We start from the raw sequence: 21091 nt of genomic DNA, 5'->3' as shown, positions 1-21091 counted from the left end.
TCCACCCCTCCTGATGCCATACCCCAGCTCGGGTCCAAATCCCTGACTGTCCAGCACCTTGGGATGCCCTCCCGATATAAAAGGCGCTGTACACATGTAATTTGTTGTTCGGTAAATGATAGGCGTCTCCAGCCACTTACCCTGATTGGCAGCACAAGGCTTTGGTTCCATTGAGGGTTGGCATTTTTCTCCATGATCTTGCTGCACACCTGAAATACATACAGAAAGAAGATCACAAGGTAGGTTTGTATAAAGAAGTCCCTTTGGCCATTTGATCTCATCTTTCCAGAATCCCCACCATTCTCCCATTACAGCATTAAGCTCTATTATAGATTCCCAATGTCCTGGTCTCAACCACCCTTCCTATTTTCAACTGTTGTTAAACTCTGGGTAAAGAAATACTTCCTGGTGGCTGCCATGAAACTGTCCCTCACACCCCTGAACTTGCACCCTCTTGTTCTGCTGTCAATGCATGTCTGAAGGTATCGTTCTGGGTTTACTTTCTTAATCAAATATAAAATGTTACACAACTTCATAAAGTCCCCTCTGAGGCGTCTCCTCTCGACACTCAAGTGCCCAAGCTGTCTTTAACACTGAGGATCAGCCTCATTGCTCTCCTCTACATTGCCAGTACTCAGTACTCCAGGTGTGAGCTGAGCTGGGCTGATCCACACTGAGCCGGGCTGACACATACACTGAGCCAGGCTGACACACACACTGAGCCGGGCAGACACACACACTGAGCAGGGCTGACACACACACTGAGCCAGGCAGACACACACACTGAGCCGGGCTGACACACACACTGAGCCGGGCAGACACACACACTGAGCCGGGCTGACGCACACACTGAGCCGGGCTGACGCACACACTGAGCCGGGCTGACGCACACACTGAGCCGGGCTGACGCACACACTGAGCCGGGCTGACGCACACACTGAGCCAGGCTGACACACACACTGAGCCGGGCTGACACACACACTGAGCCGGGCTGACACACACACTGAACCGGGCTGACACACACACCGAGCCGGGCTGACGCACACACCGAATCGGGCTAACGCACACACCGAGCCGGGCTGACGCACACCGAAGTGTCGACTTACCGTCTTCCCAGCGAAGCTGACCTCCACAAAGGGATCCACCAGGTTCTTCTTGTTGCTGTCGAATCCAAATATTTGCTTCACACTGTCCAGAACTGCGTCATCCACTGTGTGAGAGTCAAACCAGAGTTAGACACAGATTAAAGCTCTCTCTATACTGTCCGTCCACACTCCCAGGTCAGTGACAGCACGAGTTAGAGACAGAGTAATAATAATAATAATCCATACGTTTGAAAAGCACCTCATCAAGTCATCGAGATGTCTCAAAGTGCTTCACAGAATATACTGTAAAGCGGAGTGACTGTGTAATTTGTGGGCGAGACAAATCTCTGACAATGAAGCGCATCCCTGGCCTTGCACTGGTGGGTCAGCCGGGACTATGAGCTCAAAGTCTTTGACGTGGGTGAAGGGCGGGGTTCGGTGGGGTTAGAACGCACAACCTCCTAACGCGGAGGTGAAAGTGCTTCACAAGGATCCTAGCTGCCCAGAATCATGTCTGGTCAGCACATCCATCACCCCCAGTCACACACCCCTCACCCCCAATCATACATCCCTCATCCCCAGTCACACAACCCTCATCCCCAATCACGCACCCCGCACCCCCAATCACGCACCCCGCACCCCCAATCACACACCCTTCACCCCCAATCACACACGCCTCACTCCCAGTCACACATATTTCACACTCCCAGTCACACACCCGTCATCCCCAACCACACACCCCTCATCCCCAATTACACACCCCTCATCCCCAGTCATACATACCTCATCCCCAGTCACACATACCTCACTACCCTCACACAGCCCTCACCCCAGTCACACACCACTCAGCAACAAAAAAATTACATGTGTTTAGCGCCTTTCACATTAGGAGGCCGATCCAAGGCGCTGGACAATCAGTGTTTCAGACCTGGGCTGGGGATTGGGGAGGGTGGAAAGGAGGGTGACCGAGGTGTGATGGGAAGCCAGTGAAGTCAGGTGAGGATAGGGTCGCAGAGTCTGATGCACGAGAGGACACGGGCTGCAGAATTCTGGATGATCTGCAGCCTATGGAGGAAAGAGTTGGGGAGGCCGACAAGCAAGGAGTTTGCATAATCGAGCCTGGATGTTATGAATGCGTGTATGAGGGTCTCGGCGGCCTGCGGTGTGATAGTGGCGGAGCCAGGCGATGTTGCGGAGGTGGTGGAAGGCAGAGCAGGATATGGCATGGATGTGGGGTAGAAAGGATAATTGAAGGTCAAACAAGACTCCAAGGTCCTAGACTGGCTTAGTGAGGTGGAGTGTGCATCCATGGATGGTGATGCTGTCAGCGCCTGAGGTGAGCCAATCGGGAGCCTCGGTCTTGTTGACGTTCAGCTGTAGAAAGTTAGCTCCATCCAGGACTTGATGTCTGACAGACATTCTGTCAGGACAGCAGTGGTCCTGGAGTCAAGGATGGAGGCACAGAGGTAGAGTTGGGTGTCATCCACACACATGTGGAAATTGACCGCATGAATGTCACTTAGTGGACTTAGCAGGTCACAGCGGATGATGTCACCGAGGGAGCATATAGATATTGAAGAGGAGGGGACCAGGGACAGAACCTTGAGGAACACCGCACAAGACAGTGTGGGGGCTAGAGGAGAAGCCATTTGTGGAGGTGAAGTAAAGACGGCGCGAGAGATACGATCTGAACCATTCAAGGACAGAACCATGAAAGTTGAGGTGAGAGGAGAAGCGGTGGAGGAGGATAGAGTGGTCAACAGCACCCCGAGTCACACACCCCCAGTCAAACACGCTCACACCTCATAGTTAATCAGCACATCCTTCCCCAATACCCCTCCCCCAGTGCGGGCAATGCCCACATACTCTGTGGAAGATCCTCCGCCCGGTAAAGCTTCAGTGTGAAGTAGGCTCCACGCAGGGCCACCCCTGATGGCCGCAGTAAGTTGGTCTCAATGTCCTCACGGTCCTCCAGCAGCTCTTTTCTCTCCAGCTGCCAACAGCACACAGGAAGGTCAGGGTCAGTGTCAAGGTCAGTGTCAGAGTTCAACAACAACAACAACAAATTACATGTGTACAGCGCCTTTCACTTCGGGAGGATGTCCCAAGGTGCTGGACAGTCAGGGATTTGGACCCAAGCTGAAGGTTGGGATCAGGAGAGGTGGTGGGCAGGGAGGGTAGGATGGTGAATGAAGGCACGGTTGAAGAGGAGGATCTTGAGACGTGCCCTGAAGGAGGCAAGGGAGGGGGCATGGTGAAGGGAATGTGGGATGGAGTTCCAGAGTATGGGACAGAAAGGCTGAAGGGTCGACGGCCGATGGTGGGGTGTGCCAGGCGGGGAACGTGGAGTAGGCCTGCTGAGCGGAGGGATCGGACAGGTCTTTATGGACTTAGCAGGTCACAGAGGTGGGGAGGAGCAAGGCCACTGAGAGCTTTGAAGGCGAGGACAAGGATTTTGAATTCTATCCTCTGGGGGATGGGGAGCCAGTGGAGCCGGGCGAGGGTGGGGGTGACGGGGTCACGGAGCCTGGTGTGGGAGAGGACACGCTGCAGAGTTTTGGATGATCTGCAACTTGTGAAGGGAAGAGTTGGGAAGGCCGACAAGCAGTTAGTTGGCTTAGTCCAGCCTAGATGTAATGAATGCATGGATGAGGGTCTTGGTGGCCTGAGGGGAGACAGTGGCAGATCCAGTCATTGTTGTGGAGATGGGGGAAGGCAGAACAGGTCATGGCACAGATGTGGGGCTGTGTTACAGTCAGCGGTCAACATTAGTGTCATGGTCAGCATCAGGTTCCACTCTCCCTCCATCCCTGCCCGCAGCCCTTCCCCCACATCCCTCCACCAAAAGCGAGAGTTGAAGACTCAGACACTCACAGGAGCCTCATCGCCGGCTGCCAGCACACACAGGCTGACCTTCAGGTAGCCTTTGGCCCCAGCAGACAGGTCATCAGGGTCACAGAGAAGGAGCCACTTCCTGAGGAAGGCATGTCCTGGCATTCGGAAAAATTACGTAATAATAATTCTTACATTTGAAACAGCACCTTATCACATCGTTGAGACGTCGCAAAGCGCTTCATAGAATATATTGTACTCTAAACTATGGGATTCCACCTCCCTAAGGTGCCCTCTGAGTCACCTTGCCTCCAGACTGAAGAGCCCGAGTTTGTCTAATCGTTGCTCACAGCTCATTCCTCTAACACTAGGGCTCAGCCGCGTTGCTCTCCTCTGCACTGTCTCTAGGGCCTGAGCAGCCCCTTATGTCAGTGACTAGAACTGTCTGCGGTGTTCAAGGTGAGGCCTGACCCGAGCCCTGTCCAGTGTGACGTCTGGGGATCTGAATACAATAAATAATGATCGTCACAGCATCGTTTAAGTTAAGTGTGTTTTGTAGGCAAATGCGGCAAACAATTTTATGCACAGCAACAGCCATGGAATGAATGACCTCTTTTTTTTATCCGGGGGATTGTTAGCCAGGACACCAGGAGAGAGAAACTCCCTTTTCTTTTTTAACAGTTGCCATGGTATTTTTAATGACCACCTAAACACAGACGGGACCTCGGTTTAACATCTCACCTGAAAGACGGCACCTCCAACAATGCAACACCACCCCACCCCAGCACTGCACTGGAGTGACTATGTGAATCCAAGTCCCAACGTGGGGCTTGGACCCACAACCTTCTGACTCAGAGGTGAGAGCACTACCGACTGAGCCAGACTGAAACAACAATCATCAGTGAGCAAGCTTTCAGCCACTTTCAGCTTGATTTCCAGGGCTCACTCCTAAATCCATCCATCTCTCCAGCCCTCCCCCTCCATCTCTTTCAAAACCCATTTAAATGTGTTTAGCCACACTTTCAGCCAATCTACTACCCACCCAACTCCTACTGTTAAGAATAATCCTTGCACAATAATCCTACAGCGCCTTTCACTGGGAAGTGGAGTTGACTGTATTTTGTAGGTGCAGGAAGTGATATTGTCAGCGGCAACACGATGTCCCAGAAGTCAGCCATTTCCTTTGCTCTATAAAGCTAGTTGTTGCTTCAAAGCGAGACGACCAACTTACTGCGCACATTTTTTTAGCAGATAAGCATGGAGGTCCAAGCCCCAATCCCACAGTTAGTGAACCCATATTATAACAATGTACACTGCAGTGCCGTGTATTGACCCTTACATTACTTACGTGGTTCGGAGTAAACTGCCCCAATATCCAGCTGAAACAAAAGACCAAAAGAACACTGACTCGGGAATCCTTTGAGACGTCAAGTGCAGTCACAGAACCAACTGCAAGCAATTTGTTTTATTTTACCTTAAATTCTCCGATGACGGAATCCGTGCGCATGGAACGGGAGTTGAAGACCTGCAGGACAGGAGAATGAGAGTCCAAGACGGCATCTAATCAGTGAGTTACATTTACACAAAGCGTTCAATAACCACAACAATTTAATCATAATAATAATGATCCTTACATTTCATATAGTGCCTTATCACGTCACTGAGACTTCTCAAATTGCTTTATAAAATATATTGTAAAGTGGATTGACTGTGGGCAAAACGTGGCAGCCAATCATGCACAGCAATGTCCCATAAACAGTCCTGGATTGAGTGACCAATCTTTCTTAAAAGGATTATTACCTCCGGAAAGCGATCCGTCAATCCACTAACAACTGAGTTACTGCTTACTGCTAGGTAAACAGAGGCTTGTGGAGTAAGGAAACTTCCCTAAGGTTTTACCCCACCCGGGAATCAAACCTAGGTCCTTTCCAAGGCAAGCGCACTAACAACTACACTACAGACCTCCACATTTAAATTTACAAGAATCTTTTACGTCAGAAGGACGTCTCACAGGGCTTCTCACTGCTGATGTGGAGCCCAAGCTGGGTGGTGGAGGTCGAAAGTATGTTCGAGAAGCTAGGTCTTAACACAAGCTTTTAATGTGGTTTGGGTGGGGGCAAGGTGGAGGGACTCCGGGATGGAGTTCCAGAGAACTGGGGTAGGATACTGAAAGGTCATCCACCAATGATGGGGCGGATCGAGTGGGGGACAGGAGGCAGGGATTCTTCTTACTCTACTCCCATTAACCCTGCAAGCTGGCTTATCATAACTGTGTTTGTTTCATCCACAATATATACAGTTGTTCACTTTACAGTGTATTCTGTGAAGTACTTTGAAACGTCTCGATGTGATAAAGCGCTATATCAAATGCAAAGTTTATTATTATTTAGAAGCCAAAGCCCTAATGGGTAGGGGTCCTAGCTGGACAAACCACGGGAAGGCTTGCCAGATAGTATTCTCAATGACTAGCTGTGTGGTTTTAGCTGGTTAGACTCGCAGCAGTTACCCCAACACACACTCTGGGGTCCCCAAGCTTTGACTCTTGCCAACCTGTGCCTAATACTTTCTGGAATTAGATAAGCAGTATGTATCCATCTAGGGATAGAGTGTGTATTCCATTCCAGACATAGGGAAATTCTTATATGTGGGTAACATACATATGTAGAACTTACAGACGGTGATTTTGAGACTCCTAAGCATGTTGATGGGTTTCCGTGTGGGTCAGACGCCCAGCTAATCGCAGCAGTTTCTATGTGTATTAGGGATGCACTGAATGAGTCTTGTGACCCTCAAGGGAAAAGCGTTATTTCTCAACAGATTTCCCAATGTGGTGAAAAATGAGACTACTTCAATCATTGGCTTGTCATGGCAAAACATCTCAAAGCGTTTCACAGGGAGCTGCTGTAAATTGTAGTGACAATTAATTGTGATTAATTCATTAATTGTAGTGACAATCCACGTTCCCCGCCCCACCCGCCCCACCATTGGCAGGAGAGCCTTCAGCCACTCTGCCCCCAACCTCTGGAATTCCATCCTCCAGTCACTCCGCCTCACCCCCTCCTTAGCCTCCTTCAAGTCCCACCTCAAGACCCTCCTATTCGACCATGCCATCGGCCATCCCCCTTCCCCTCCCCTCCCTTCCCCTCCCAACACCAGCTCGGGTCTGAAATGCTGTACACTGTCCAGCGCCTTGGGACATCCTCCAACGTGAAAGGCGCTATATAAATGTAATCTTGTTGTTGTCGTTGTCGTTGTGACTGTGTTTGTGCGTAAAAAAGGCACCTATTTTGCACACAGTAATGTTCCACAATTAGTCTTGAGGTGAAAGACCAGCATATCTATGGGATACAGTAAATATAAAACCACTATAACTCACATGAAATCAACCATCTGCTGCATCGACTCCATCCTTACCTCTCTCCTTACCTCCCAGCTCCACCTCCTTGACCTCTACTCACAGACATCATAAACCTCTCCCTGTCCACTGGCACCGTTCCCACCCCTTTAAAAACATCCATCATCACTCCTATCCTTAAAAACGCTCCCTGAACCCATCCCTGCTTTCAAATTACTGTTCCACCTCCAACCTCCCTTTCCTTTCCAAGGTCCTGGAATGAGTTGTTGCTTCCCAGCTTCACTCCTTCCTCTCCCGCCACTCCCTTCACAAACCCTTCCAATCGGGTTTCCGTGCCGCCCCCAGCACAGGAACAGCCCTGGTCAAATTGACAAATGACATTTTGTCCATCTGCCTCCTCGTCCTCCTTAATCTCTCTCCTGCCTTCAATACCGGTGACCACTCTATTCTCCTCCACCACCTCTCCTCTCACCTCAACCTTCACGGTTTTGTCCTTGACTGGTTCAGATCGTAACTCTTACACCGTCTCCACTTCATCTCCACAAATGGCTTCTCCTCTAACCCCCACACCATCTTGTGCGGTGTTCCTCAAGGCTCTGTCCTTGGTCCCCTCCTCTTCAATATCTATATGCTTCCGCTTGGTGATATCATCCGAAGACATGGGGTCAACTTCCACATGTATGCAGATGACAACCAACTGTACCTCTCTGCTCCACCTTTGAGTCCAGGACCACTGCTGTCCTGACAGAATGTCTGTCAGACATCAAGTCCTGGATGAGAGATAATTTTCTTCAGTTGAACATCAACAAGACTGAGGCTCTCCTGATTGACTCCTGTCAGCACCTCCACACCTCAGCACTGACAGTATCACCATCCAAGGATGGACACTCCACCTTACTAAGCCAGTCCAGAACCTTGTCATCTTGGTTGAGCCTTTCTACCCCACATCCATGCCAAGACCCACTCTGCCTTCCCCAACCTCCGCAACGTTGCAGTACTCCACTGTCTCATACCGAAGGTCCCCAAGACCCTCATACATGCATTCATAACATCCAGGCTCAAACTACACAAGCTCCCTCCTTGTCGGCCTCCCCAACTCCTCCCTCCATAGGCTGCAGATCATCCAGAACTCTGCAGCCTATGTCCTCTCCCGCACCAGGCTCTGTGCCCTATCACCCCCATCCTCGCCCGACTCCACTGGCTTCCCATAACACAAAGGAAACAATTCAAGATCCTGGTCCTCACCTTCAAAGCCCTCCATGGCCTTGCTCCCCCTACTTCTGCGACCTCCGAACCCCTACCAACCTGCCCGCTCCCTCTGCTCAGCGGGCTCCCTGCTTAACGTCCCCCATTGGCGGGCGGGCCTTCAGCCACTCTGCCCCCACCCTCTGGAGAGTGGCCAAAGCCACAGTTGAAGAGGAGGGTCTTGCGACATGCCTTGAAGGAGGCAAGGGAGCAAGCGAGGCAAAGGGAATGTGGGATGAAGTTGCAAAGGATGGGGGTGAAGAGGCTGAAGTCCCGGCAGCCGGTGGTGAGGCGGGCCAAGGAGGGGACATGGAGCAGGCCAGAGCTTGCTGAGTGGAGGAAGTGGGCAGGTTAATAAGAGGTTAGCAGGCCACTGAGGTAGGAAGGGGCAAGGCCGTGGAGGGCCTTGAAAGCGAGGACAGGGATTTTGAACTCTATCCTCTGAGGGGTGGGGAGTCAATGGAGCCGGGCAAGGGTGGGGGTGATGGGGTCACAGAACCTGATGAGGGGAGGACACACTTCTGTGAAGCGCTTTGAGATGTCTAGAAGATGTGATAAGTCACTATATCAAATGCAAGGATTACTATCATTATTATATCGGCCAGGACACTGGGTGAAACTCCTGTCCTTTTTCCAACTGCATCGTGGGATCTTTAATGTCCTGAACGGTGACAGGTGGAACCTTGAGTTTAAAGCTTCATCTGAAGGATGGAGCCTTCGATAATGTGGTGTCCTTCCCCCCCCCCACCCCAGCACTGCGCTGGAGCATCAGCCTGAACTGTGGACTCAAGCCCCAGTGCAGGGCTTGAACCCATGATCTTCTGACCCAGAGACGAGACTGGTACCCAAAAGATAACGTAGGAACATAAGAATTGCTAGAAGAAAGAAGACCAAGGGCCATCCAGTTCACCTTCCACCATCCTGGCTTTCACATGTACATGTCATGTCCCAATATACTGTATCCCACAATATTATTTCCTAACAGAAATCTAACTAATTTGTTCTTGAAAGAACCAGCACTTGCTGCTTCCACAGTCTCCCTAGGCAGCCTTTTCTATATGTTTACAACTCGCTCACTGAAGTAGTCTTTCCGCAGATTTGTTCTGAATTTACCCCCCTTCAATTGCAGGCCGTGTCCTCTGGTTCTACTGTTCTGGACAAGATGAAACAGCTTATCATGCACATTGGACTTCATCCTTCCAGAACTCCCATCCACCATCTTCTCTTCTTCATTTCTCAGACGACAATTGGCGATTGCCTCCGTGAATACTGCCCTTTAACTAAATGAAAGCACAGCGCCAGGTACTTACTGTGATGAAAATTGGCTCATTGAAGAGTTCACTGGGAGAATCATAGAAGTTAAAGAAAAATGTCTGTAACAAAAAGACAGAAATCATGAAGTTACATACAACCACTCGCACTCACACAACACCGCTCACACCACACATACATCTCAGAGCTACACAACCACTCGCACATTGATATTATCACATAATAATCCTTGCATTTGATATAGTGCCTTGTCACGTTTTCGAGACATCTCAAAGCTCTTCACAGAATATACTGTATATTTTGTGGGCAAAAACACAGCAACTTTCATAAGGTAATCTCAAAGCTGTTCAAGGGATGGAGTGTATCACCCAACAACAACAAAATTACATTTGTATAGCACCTTTCACGTCGGGAGGATGTCCCAAGGAGCTGGACAATCATTGTTTCGGACCTGAGCTGGGGGTTGGGATCGGGGAGTTTGGAGGGCGGGGGGGAAGCAGGGTGACCGAAGGCACGGTCGAAGAGGAGGGTCTTGAAATGGGTCTTGAAGGAGGCAAGGGAGGGGGAGTGAAAGATGTATGAGTGTGTGCGGGTGGCCGGCAACTGAAGTTAGTAACTGAAACCACAATCAAACAGGTAACATTCAGGAGTGGTTGGAAAGCAAGGGAAAGGTATTTTAAGAGGGAGCTGATGTGGGAAAGGCAGCGGTCAGTGTCTGAAAGCTCAGCCCCTTAATAGCGGGTTAAGCCACTGAATAGAATAATGGGATCTCGAGGGACAGTGTTTGACATTGCAGCATTCCATCAGCACTGCGTTGGGACGGCAGCTGAAACTGATCTCAAAGTCCCTGGGAATTGAGAATTGCCTTTGGGAATCTTGCGATTTAGTCTCTTGTGTACGTGTCTCGACATTCCAAAAACGTGAATATGAATAGGTACTTAAAAAGGAATGATTTGCAGGTCTATGGGGTAAGAGCATGGAGTGGGACGATGGCTTCCTTCTGTGCTGTAAGATTCTATGATTCTATGATAAGAAACAATCCTTACGTTTGATTCAACGCCTTTCACATCGGGAAGACGTCCCAAAGTGATTCATGGGATTTACTATAAAGTGTAGTGACCGTGTATTTTATAGGCAAATATGGCAGCCAATTTGTGCACAGTGGCATCCCACAAAATGAGTGACCAATTTTATCTGGGAGATTGTTGACCCGGACACCGAGAAAGAAAAACTCCCTCCTCTTTTCCAACAGCACCGCGGGATCTTTAGCGTTCACCTGAACTGGCACAGATGGGACCTCAGTTTAATGTCTCACCTTTAAAATCTCCATCAGGTTAATAATCAATCATTGACCTCAGCTCTTGTACAAGTTATGGACAATTTACTTAATGGTTTCAGACAATGTTTGACGTTACCTCGTCAAAGAATGGGTTGTTGCCTTTTCGGATGCGGGTGGTCTTGCTCTGCCCAGCAGCCGTCACCTTGACCACAGGCTTGAGGTTGATACCGGGCAACTGACGCCCTTCCACCACCCGAACTCTGACCTGGAACCAATAGAGCACAGGGTCAACATGGGTGGCCACAGAAAGTGATGTCCACACATCTGGCCATTTTGCACACAGCAATGACCCACAAACAGCTGTGATGTGATTGACCAAATAATCTCGGGGATTGTCGCCCAGGACACTGGGAGAGAGAAACTCCCTTCACTTAATCTTTAACATCCACCTGAACAGGTAGACAGGAACTCGGTTTAATGTCTCATCTGAAGGACAGCACCTCTGCTGATGCAACGCCCCCAGCCCTGCATTGCAGTGTCACCTTAAGACCTTGTGATTCTAAGTACCGACATGGGGCTCAAACCCAAAACCTTCTGACTCAGAGGTGAGAGTGCTACCCCTGAGCCAGTGTCGCACAAACAGTCGTGGATTGAATGACCAAATTATTATTATTTTTGGAGGGATTATTACCCCCGAAAAGCAATCTGCCAATCGACTAACAACCAAGTTCCTACTTACTGCTTGGTAAACAGAGGCGTGTGGAGTAAGGAAACTTGCCTAAGGTTTCGCCCCGCCCGGGAATCAAACCCGGGTCCTCTTTCTTGCAAGATAAGCCTGTCCGCTCTCTCGACTCAGCAGGTTCCGGTCTGCTCCACAACCCCCGCCCGGCCCAACCCACCATTGGCAGTCGGGCCTTCAGCCTCACTGCTCCCACCCTTTGGAACTCCATCCCACATTCCCTTCACCTCGTTCCCTCCCTTGCCTCCTTCAAGCCACGTCTCAAGATCCTCCTCTTTGACGCGCCTTCGGCCACCTCCTACTCTTCCTGCCCTCAACCTCTCCTGATCCTGACCCCCTGCTCGGGTCGAAATCCCTGATTGTCCAGCACTTTGGCACATCCCCCCGACATGAAAGGTGCTATAAAAATATAATTGGTTGTTATTGTTGTGAGTGCTCTAACCAATATGCAACAGAACTCTGTATAACAGGGTGTGATGGAGACTGTGTATAACAGGATGCGATGGTCTGACCTGGAAGTCCTGGGGTTTGTTGGGAAGGAGAGGCCGGGCTGAGTGTTTGCGTTTCCTCAGAGCCTTGCCGGAGCTCGGTGGCTGGAGCTTCGGGGCAGCGGGGGGCTCAGCCCCTGGTGTCCGGGTCGGAGTCTTGTCCTCCTCTCCTGGGTCCACAGAGTCTTCTGTGTCCTCTTCACCCTCAGCCTCACCCCCTGTGTCTGCGGAGACACACCATCATCAGGCACGCAACAACGGGATGGGCTCACTCTGCACATCACTCGCTCCACACTCAATGTCATTCCATATATTTCTCTCTCTCTCTACATCTCTCTCTCCACATCTCTCTCTCTCCACATCACTCTCTTGTACTCTCATTACTCTCACTTTCTCTCCAGATCACTCTCTCTCCCTCTCCACATCTCTCTCTCCACATCTCTCTTGCTCTCCACATCACTCTCACTTCTCCATGTCACTCTCTCACCACGTTACTCTCACTCTCTCTCTCCATGTCACTTTCTCGTTCTCTCACCACGTCACTCTCACTCTCTCCCTCCATGTCACTCTCATTCTCTCTCCACGTCATTCTCACTTTCTCTCTCTACGTCACTCTCAGTTTCTCTCTACACTCTCTTGCTCTCTCTCTCCACATCACTTATTCTCCACCTCACTCTTTCTATCAGTGTCTCTCTCTCCATTTCTCTCTCTCTCTCCTCATGTCATTCTCTTTATTCACGTCTCTCTCCCTCTGCACGGCACTCTCTCTCTCACTCCATGTCACTCTATTTCTCGTCACTCTCTCTATGCCATTCATTCTCTCTCGATGTCTCTCTCTCTCTCCACATCTCTATCTGAATCTCTTTCTCTTTCCACGTCACCCGCTCTCTCCACGTCACTCAATCTCTCTCTCCAAGTCACTCACTCTCTCTTCAAATCTTTCTCTCAATCTCGCTTTCTCTCCACGTAACTCTCTCTCTCATCACATCACTCACTCGCCGCTTCTCTCTCTTTCTGGTCAATACAGTCACCATTTTGTCCTAGTTTTTGGCCATTTAAGGCAGGATTTAAGAATATTTCCAATGTCCTGCACTGTCTTAAATTGTAAGACAATGGTTTGAAGGAGAAGACCATGATGAATTTGAGATCTCATGTCCTGGGCACGTGTCCTGTACCTGTTAGCGAGTGCTGCACCTGTTAGCGTGTGCGGATCCTGTTAGCGTGTGCCGTATCTGTTGGCGTATGCCGTACCTGTTGGCGTGTCAGTGTCGGTAGTTGTGACTGATGTCGCCTCGTTCAGGGCTGGGGAGGGGTACAGTGGAGCAGCTCCCGGAGGGGGCAGGTATGAGACCTGCAGAATGATGGTGGCCTGGAGAAGGAAAAACACACTGATAATTCACATGCTCCACAACAGCATCAAAACCATCAATAACAATAATAATCATTGCATTTGATATAATGCCTTATCACATCGTTGAGACATCACAGAATGTATTGTTAAGTTTAGTGACTGTGTATTTTGTGGGTGAAACACGGCAGCTAATTGCACACAATATTGATTGAGTGACCAGATTTATATTTGAAGGGATTATTATCCCCGGAAAGCAATCCACCAATCCGCTAACAACCGGGTTCCTACTTACTGCTGGGTAAACAGAGACCCAGTGTGGAGTAAGAAAACTTGCCTGAGGTTTCGCCCTGCCCGGGAATCGAACCGTCTTCTCACTTGCGAGGCTAGTGCTCTAATCACTATGCTATATGACTTCACACATCAACAACAACATCATCAACAACAATAATAATAATCCTTGCATTAGATATAGCGCCTTATTATGTAACTGAGACGTCTCAAAGCGCTTCACAGGATATACTGTAAAGTGGATTGACTGTTTATTTTGTGGGCAGGCTGATAGGAAGCGTAGTTGACGCCAGGACACTTTGACTCTCTAGTCAGTGACTAGAGGATATTAATTGAGTGAGTTTGTTGGCTGAACATTCTGGAAGGATGAGAGCACAAAATCACAAGATTGGTGTCCTAGATAAAGAAAGCCCTTTGGCACATCTAATCACATCTCTGCTTTGTAAACGAGTCCCAGTGTCCTGGCCTCAACCACCCTTCCTGGTAACCCCGTTCCAGTCATTAATTACCCTCTGGGTAAACAAACACTTCCTGATGTCTGTCCTGAAATTCCCCTTTACATCTCTAAACCTGTGCCCTCTTGTTCTACTGTCTTGGTACTGTCAGAAGGATCATAGGGTCTTATGAGAGAGTGAAGGAGGAGCTTTGTAGTGTGTAGGAAGAAGGGAAGAGTGAGGATGGTGAAGAGTTCTGTGAAGTGTAGGAGGGAGTCCAACTTTGGAACTCGGTATCACATAGTTAAGCTAACGCTCCAATGCAGTGCTGGGAGCGTGTTGCATTATCGGAGATGCTGTCCTTCAGGTAAGCTGTTAAACCGAAGCCTTGTCTGCCCGTTCAGGTGGAACTTTAAGATCCCATGATCCTATTCAAATAGAGAAGGGAGCTTTTCTCTCCTGGCGTCCTGGCCAACAATCCCCCAAATAAGATTGGTCAATCACTCCAATTGCTGTTTGTGCGACACTGCTGTGTATAATTGTGCTGCTGGGTTTACCTACAAAATACAGTCACTCCATTTGACAGTAAATCCTGTGTAGCGCTTGGAGACGTCCTTCTGACGTGATAAGGTGCTGTACCAAATGCAAAAGCAAGGAGTGAGGAGTCCAGTGGCGGAGGGAGGAAATGAAGAATGAGACACCGTGCTGAGTATAAGAGGGAGCAGGGAGTCCTGGCGAGTGTAGGAGAGAGTGAGGAATCTGAGGCAGGGAAGGAGGGAGCAATGGAGCGAGTCGTTTCACAGCTTTGACATTCTGGGCCTGAATGAGTTAAGAATCGGAAACATTGTGATAAGCCTTGTTTTGAGCTCAGTGAGGAACACAAAGAGGAGGCAGCACGGACACAACAGAACACTTGTGTCTTGTGATGAGACCATCATGTGTGTGTGTGAGGCGGGGAGGGGGAGAGGCAGAGGGAGGAAGCAAAATTCCTTGAGTGCTTAGCTTTCAAACCATTCGCTTCAAGTTAAAGATCGGCAGAATTTGGGGAGTCCTACAACTCTATACAGCCTGAAGGACCTGAGGATACTCGTTGCCACATTCATCTGCAAAACACAGTCACTACACTTTACCCTGAATCCCATGAAGCGATTTGAGACGTTCTGAAGACATGAAAGGCGCCATATTGAATGCAAGGCTTACTAATAATAATAATAATCCATGTATTTGGTGTAGTGCCCTGTCACATCATTGAGACGTCTCAAAGTGCTTCACAGGATATACGGTAAAGTGCTGCGATTGTGCATTTTGTGGGTGAAAAGCAGCAGCCAATTGCACACAGCAGTGTCCTACAAACAGCCACGGAGTGAGTGAACTATTTTATTGCTGCATCCAGAGTGGGCCAGCTGGCAGCCCGCGGGCCACATCCGGCCCTGCCGGTGATTTTATCCGGCCCGAGACCATTTCCAACATTCCAACTCATGCTCCATCCCTCCCTGATAAACCCAGGTCAGCTGCAGGAGCTGGTGGTTGGAAGGACGCAGCGCAGTGAGTGGAAATAATACCAACCACTGTAGTCTGTCAGGGAGGCAAGCGCACCTCTTACCGTCCTTAACAAGTTGATCCTGCCGCTACAGAGGGGAAGAGAAAGGAGGGAAGAGGTGGAGAGGGTAGAGAGAGGGGTGAGGGGGGAGGAGAGAGGGGGGGAGGGATACTCTCTCTCCTTCTCTCCCCCTCTCACTCTCTCGGACACACAAGTACTCTCTCTCACTCCACTTCTCACACCTTCTCAGACTTCACTTCCCTCTCACAGTCCACCTCCCCCTTCTTCTCTCTCTCACACACCCTCTCTCCCTCTCTCAATTACTCTCTCTCACTCTCTCCCACACACACTCTCTCTATTCGCACCCCCAATCTCTCTCTGTTTCTCTCCCCTTCTACCTCACATTCATTCCCTCCCCCCTCATACTCTCTCTCTCCCCCTCTCCCACTCTCTCTCTGCTCTCTCCCTTTCTCAATCAATCTGTCATAGTCTCTCTCTCACACTCTTTTTCTTACACCTCTCTCACAAAAATACACTTCTCTCTCTCCCCCTCTCTCTACCCTCTAACCCCCGTTTCTCCCACTCTAACCCACCTCTCTCTCTCCCTCTAAGCCACCGCTCTCTCTTCCCCTCTAACCCCCCCCTCCCTCCCCCGCTAAACCCCCTCTCTCCCCCTCTAAACCCCGCTCCCCTCTCTATCCCCTCTCCCCCTCTTTTTCCCCCCCTCTCAATCCCTCTCTTTCTCAATCAGCCATGCGGATCACTGTCTGCAGCAGCAGGACAGGACTTAAGCTGCTAAGGATGTGGTTGATGAGATGCCTTCCTGACAGACTTCGGTAATGGCTGGTAATATTTCCACTCTCCAACCGCCAGCTCCTGCCGTTGTCCTGGGAGGACGTTCACCAGGGAGGGAGGGAGTGGAAGTTGGAATGTTGGAAATGGCCGTGGGCCGCATAAAATCACCCGCTGGGCCGTTGTCACCCGCGGGCCCAGTTATTGGACGACGCTGTCTGTCTTAGACTATGTGATTCCAAGTCGTGACTTGGGGCTTGAGACCATGACCTTTTAACTCAGGGGCGAGAGCGCTACCATTGCACCAGGCTCACACACAGACCATTGCCCTCGGAAAGCGACCTGCCAATCAACAACAACAAATTACATTTGTATAGCCCCTTTCATATCAGGAGGATGTCCCAAGGCTCTGAAACAGACTGACAACCGGATTCCTACTTACTGCTGGATAGCGAAACCTTAGGCAAGATTCCTTACTCCACATGCCTCTGTTCACTGAGCGTAAATAGGAACCCGGTTGTTAGTCAATGGGCATATCGCTTTCCAGGGGTACTAATCCCTTCAAAATAATAAAATAATTAGGTCACTCAATCCATGACTGCTTGTGGGCCACTGTTATGTGCAATTGGCTGCCTTGTTTCGCCCCCAAAAATGTGGTCAATCCACTTTACAGCATATTCTGTGAAGCGCTTTGAGACGTATCAACGATGTGAAAAAGCGCTTTATCAAATGCAAGGTTTATTATATATTATATTATTATAGGTAAACAGAGACATATGGAGTAAAGAAACTTGTCTAAGGTTTCTCCCTGTCCAGGAATCGAACCCGGGTCCTCTCGCTTTTTTTCACAATTCCACCTTAAGTTTTAAGACAGAATCGGAGTGGCAGGCTGAGGCTAGGTGGAATTTGGTGGTCCTGTGTTTAGTGTCTGTTATTAGTGTAAACAGTTTAGCCTCCGCTCTGCTATTGCCATGGAAATAATGAGGCTGTGTGCGGCTGCTCTGAATTCTCTGTGTAAGAGAGGCTGGATTCTGACATTCCAGCCTCCAGATTTTCCATCAGCTGTTCACAGCCCAGCTCTGTCATTCCGTGGGCTACACCGTTCACTCGCTCACTCACTTGCTCACTCGCTCAACCTCTCACCTCGGGTCAGGAGGTTGCAGCTTCAAGCTTCCCCCCCACACCCACACTGCCCCATACTCACCTCGGGGATACTAAGGTCACAGTCCAGGCTCACTCTCCTGTGCAGTGCAGGGGGGCTTGTTATAATAATACTTGGATTTGATATCACACCTTATCACATAATTGAGGCGTTTCAAAGCACTTCACAGAATATACTGCAAAGTGGATTGACTATATATTTTGTGGGCGAAACCCGACAGCCAATTGCGCACAGCAGTGTCCCACAATCGTGGATTGAAGGACCAAATTATTCTTATATAAAAAAAATTTGAAGGTATTATTATCTCCGGGAAAGTGATTCACCAATCAACTAATAACTGGATTCCTAATTAATGGTAGGTAAACAGAGGTGTGAGGAGTAAGGAAACTTGCCTAATGTTTCTCCCGGCCGGGAATCAAACCCGGGTCCTGTCATAGCTAATCACTACACTACAGAACCCCACACTGGTCTTTCAGTGTTTCTGAGCAGCCTGTTCCACAGCCTGAGAACTCCCCACCCAACCCATTAAGAACATTCATTTCTATAGCACATTTCAACAGGCACAAACTGGACCTCGGTTTTAATGTGAAGGACGGTGTCTCTTACAACGCAGTGCTTCCCCCAGCACTTCATTGGAGGGCCAGAATGGACTGTTGGCTATGATGCTTTCAATCACAGAGAAGTTTGGTTGTGCCTTGTAAATCAGCTTGTCTTCTCTCCTCTCCACCAGACCCCCACCTCACTCAACTGGAGGTGGTGAGCGGTTTATGAGACTGGAACTTACTTACCCCAGTGCTTTGTTTCTTGGGGTCCAGTAAAGTCAGGTTGTAATTGGCTGCCAAGTTGGGAGAGTTCAGGACATCTTTCAAGTTGGTGTTCACTTCCCCCAGAAACCTGTGGTGAAAACAAATACATTATAGTACAGGATAGGTGTTCTTTATTACAGCTGCTATCCTTCAGATGAGACGTTGAACTGAGGTCCCATCTGTGCCTGGTCAAGTGAACGTTAAAAATCCCGCTGCACTTTTGGAAAAGAGAAGGGAGTTTCTCTATCCCGGTGTCTGGCCAATAGGTTGTTTGTAGGACTTTGCTGTATACAAATTTGCTGCTGCGTTTTGCCTACAAAAGACATTGTCAATACACTTTTCAGTGATTCTTGCGTACATCTTCCTGATGTGAAAGGTGCTATATCAAATGTAAGGATTATTTTTATATTATTTCCTCCATCCACACTCCCAGGTCAGCGACAGCAAGGGTTAGAGACAGAGTAAAACTCCCTCTACACTGTCCATCCACACTCCCAGATCACAGACAGGATGGTGGACTATATTGAGTTCAGATGTCCTGCTGTCAGACTTTCACTGTATCAATGACAGACCTAACTTGAGCGTCAGTGAGTCAATGACCTGGGTTAAGATGGAAAGTTTCAACACACTGTTTTGAACACTCTTTGTTTTATTAATAATAATAATCCTTGCATTTGATATAGACCATTGCACATTGTTAAGAATATACTGTAGAGTGAATTGACCATGTATTTTGTGGGCGAAACTCGGCAGCCAATTGCACACAGCAATGTCCCACAAACAGTTGTGGATTGAGTGACCACATTTTTTTTAAGGGATTATTATGCCTGGAAAGTAATATGCCAAACGACTAAAAATTGGGTTCCTACTTACTGCTAGGTAAACAGGGGTGTGTGTAGTAAGGAAACTTGCCTAACAACAGCATCTTGCACTTATATAGCACCCTCCTAACAGAGTAGCGTCTCAAGAGCGTTTAACAGTGGCGGAGCCTGAATCGCAGCCGGTGGGGGGGACGGGGAGGTGACCATAAGCACGTTCAAAGAGGAAGGTTTTCAGGCGGGCTTGAAAAAGAGGAGAGAGGGGGCAAGCCCAGTAATCGAACCCAGGTTTTCTCGAGGTCAGTGCTCTAACCGCTAAGTTACAGGACTCCACACTCCGTGTTATGAACATTCCACCTTAAATCCTCCTGTGTTGGGGTGAGGTCCCGGCCCCTCCCCTACCCAAATGTGGCTCCAAGTGGCAAATGTTTTGAGAGGATTTAATCTCGGGAATTCCAAACTGGCTGGGACAATGTGCTCAGTAAGTAAACTTCCGTTCTCCTAACCACCACAGCATTCCTCAATCTACGTACTGCCCTTTTCCTGCCTCTCTGCTCCTGCGCAGATTCCCTGCCAAGATGCAGGGAGATGTGGAGCAAAGGGTAAGAGCTGATATCAGCATAGACTGCCCCAGGTCCATTCAAACACTTACACTGACTGTCTGCCTCACCTACTGTCTGCTACGGCCATCACTGTCCTCATAACTGAGTGTGTGAGTGTGTGTCTATGGCTGTATGTTTATGTGTGTGTGAGTCCAAGCGTGTGTCTGTGAGTGTGAGTGCGTGTGTGAGTATGTGTGTGTATGTGCGAGTGTGTGTGTAAAACAATTCTCCTAACCTCTTTCTGTGTTACTGTGATGATAATCTAAAATCCACAACTGTTTGTAGGACACTGCTGTGAGCAATTGGCCGCCGCGTTTCGCCCACAAAATTTATTCAATTCACTTTACAGTACATTCTGTGAAGCGTTTTGAGACAGCTCAATGACATAATAAAGGCGTGATATCAAATGCAAAGATAATTACTATGATGTAGCTCGTGCACAGCCACTGTGCAGCGCTCCGAGGTACTATCCTGCGTGAACGACACTGTACGAATGCATATTGTTGTGGTTACCAACATGTGAATAAAGGGAGAATATTTCTACTAGTCGTTAACAAGAAGCTTAGGAAATACATCAAGGCGATGGGTGGGGGAGAGGAAGGGCGTTGCAGAGGAGATTTACTAGGATGATACCGGGGATGAGTGGTTTGGTCCATGAGGGGAGACTGGAGGGAACTGAGACTTTTTCCTCTGGAACAAAGCGGGATGAGGGGCGACCTGATCGAGGTCTTTAAAATGATGAGGGGTTTTGATAGAGACATTAGGGAGATATTATTTCCACTGGTCAGCGAGTCGGTAACTGGAGGGTTACTGAAGTCAGTGACTAAGATAGGTAGTAAAAGAGGAAGTGGGAGGTTAGGAGAATTTGTGTCACACAGAGTGGTTAGGGTATAAAATGCCTTGCCAGGAGCGGTGGTTGAGACACAATCCATATTTGCTTTCAAAAGGGAATGAGATAGAAAGCTAAAACGAGTCAGCTACAGTCCTCTCGCTCGTCTACAAA

The 21091-nt window shown here is 49.0% G+C and overlaps 1 protein-coding gene across 1 annotated transcript in view; it reads right to left on the bottom strand.

Moving 5' to 3' along the window:
* Positions 1-21091, bottom strand: part of dysf (dysferlin, limb girdle muscular dystrophy 2B (autosomal recessive)) — a 105677-nt gene that overhangs the window by 58598 nt on the left and 25988 nt on the right. Inside the window, exons 4-14 of the mRNA XM_042343446.1 lie at positions 18651-18756; positions 13547-13664; positions 12320-12519; positions 11205-11333; positions 9828-9890; positions 5392-5442; positions 5266-5296; positions 3960-4075; positions 2952-3078; positions 1107-1210; positions 141-209 (exon numbers count right to left, since the gene is read on the bottom strand). Coding sequence (XP_042199380.1) covers positions 141-209; positions 1107-1210; positions 2952-3078; positions 3960-4075; positions 5266-5296; positions 5392-5442; positions 9828-9890; positions 11205-11333; positions 12320-12519; positions 13547-13664; positions 18651-18756 — 1114 coding nt within the window. The remainder of the gene's footprint in view (positions 1-140; positions 210-1106; positions 1211-2951; positions 3079-3959; positions 4076-5265; positions 5297-5391; positions 5443-9827; positions 9891-11204; positions 11334-12319; positions 12520-13546; positions 13665-18650; positions 18757-21091) is intronic.

The sequence above is a fragment of the Callorhinchus milii genome, unplaced genomic scaffold (assembly GCF_018977255.1).
Source record: "Callorhinchus milii isolate IMCB2004 unplaced genomic scaffold, IMCB_Cmil_1.0 Scaffold1, whole genome shotgun sequence".
Taxonomy (NCBI): Eukaryota; Metazoa; Chordata; class Chondrichthyes; order Chimaeriformes; family Callorhinchidae; genus Callorhinchus; species Callorhinchus milii.
Note: the sequence above shows the minus strand (reverse complement) of the source record. Positions and strands in the feature narration are given on the sequence as shown.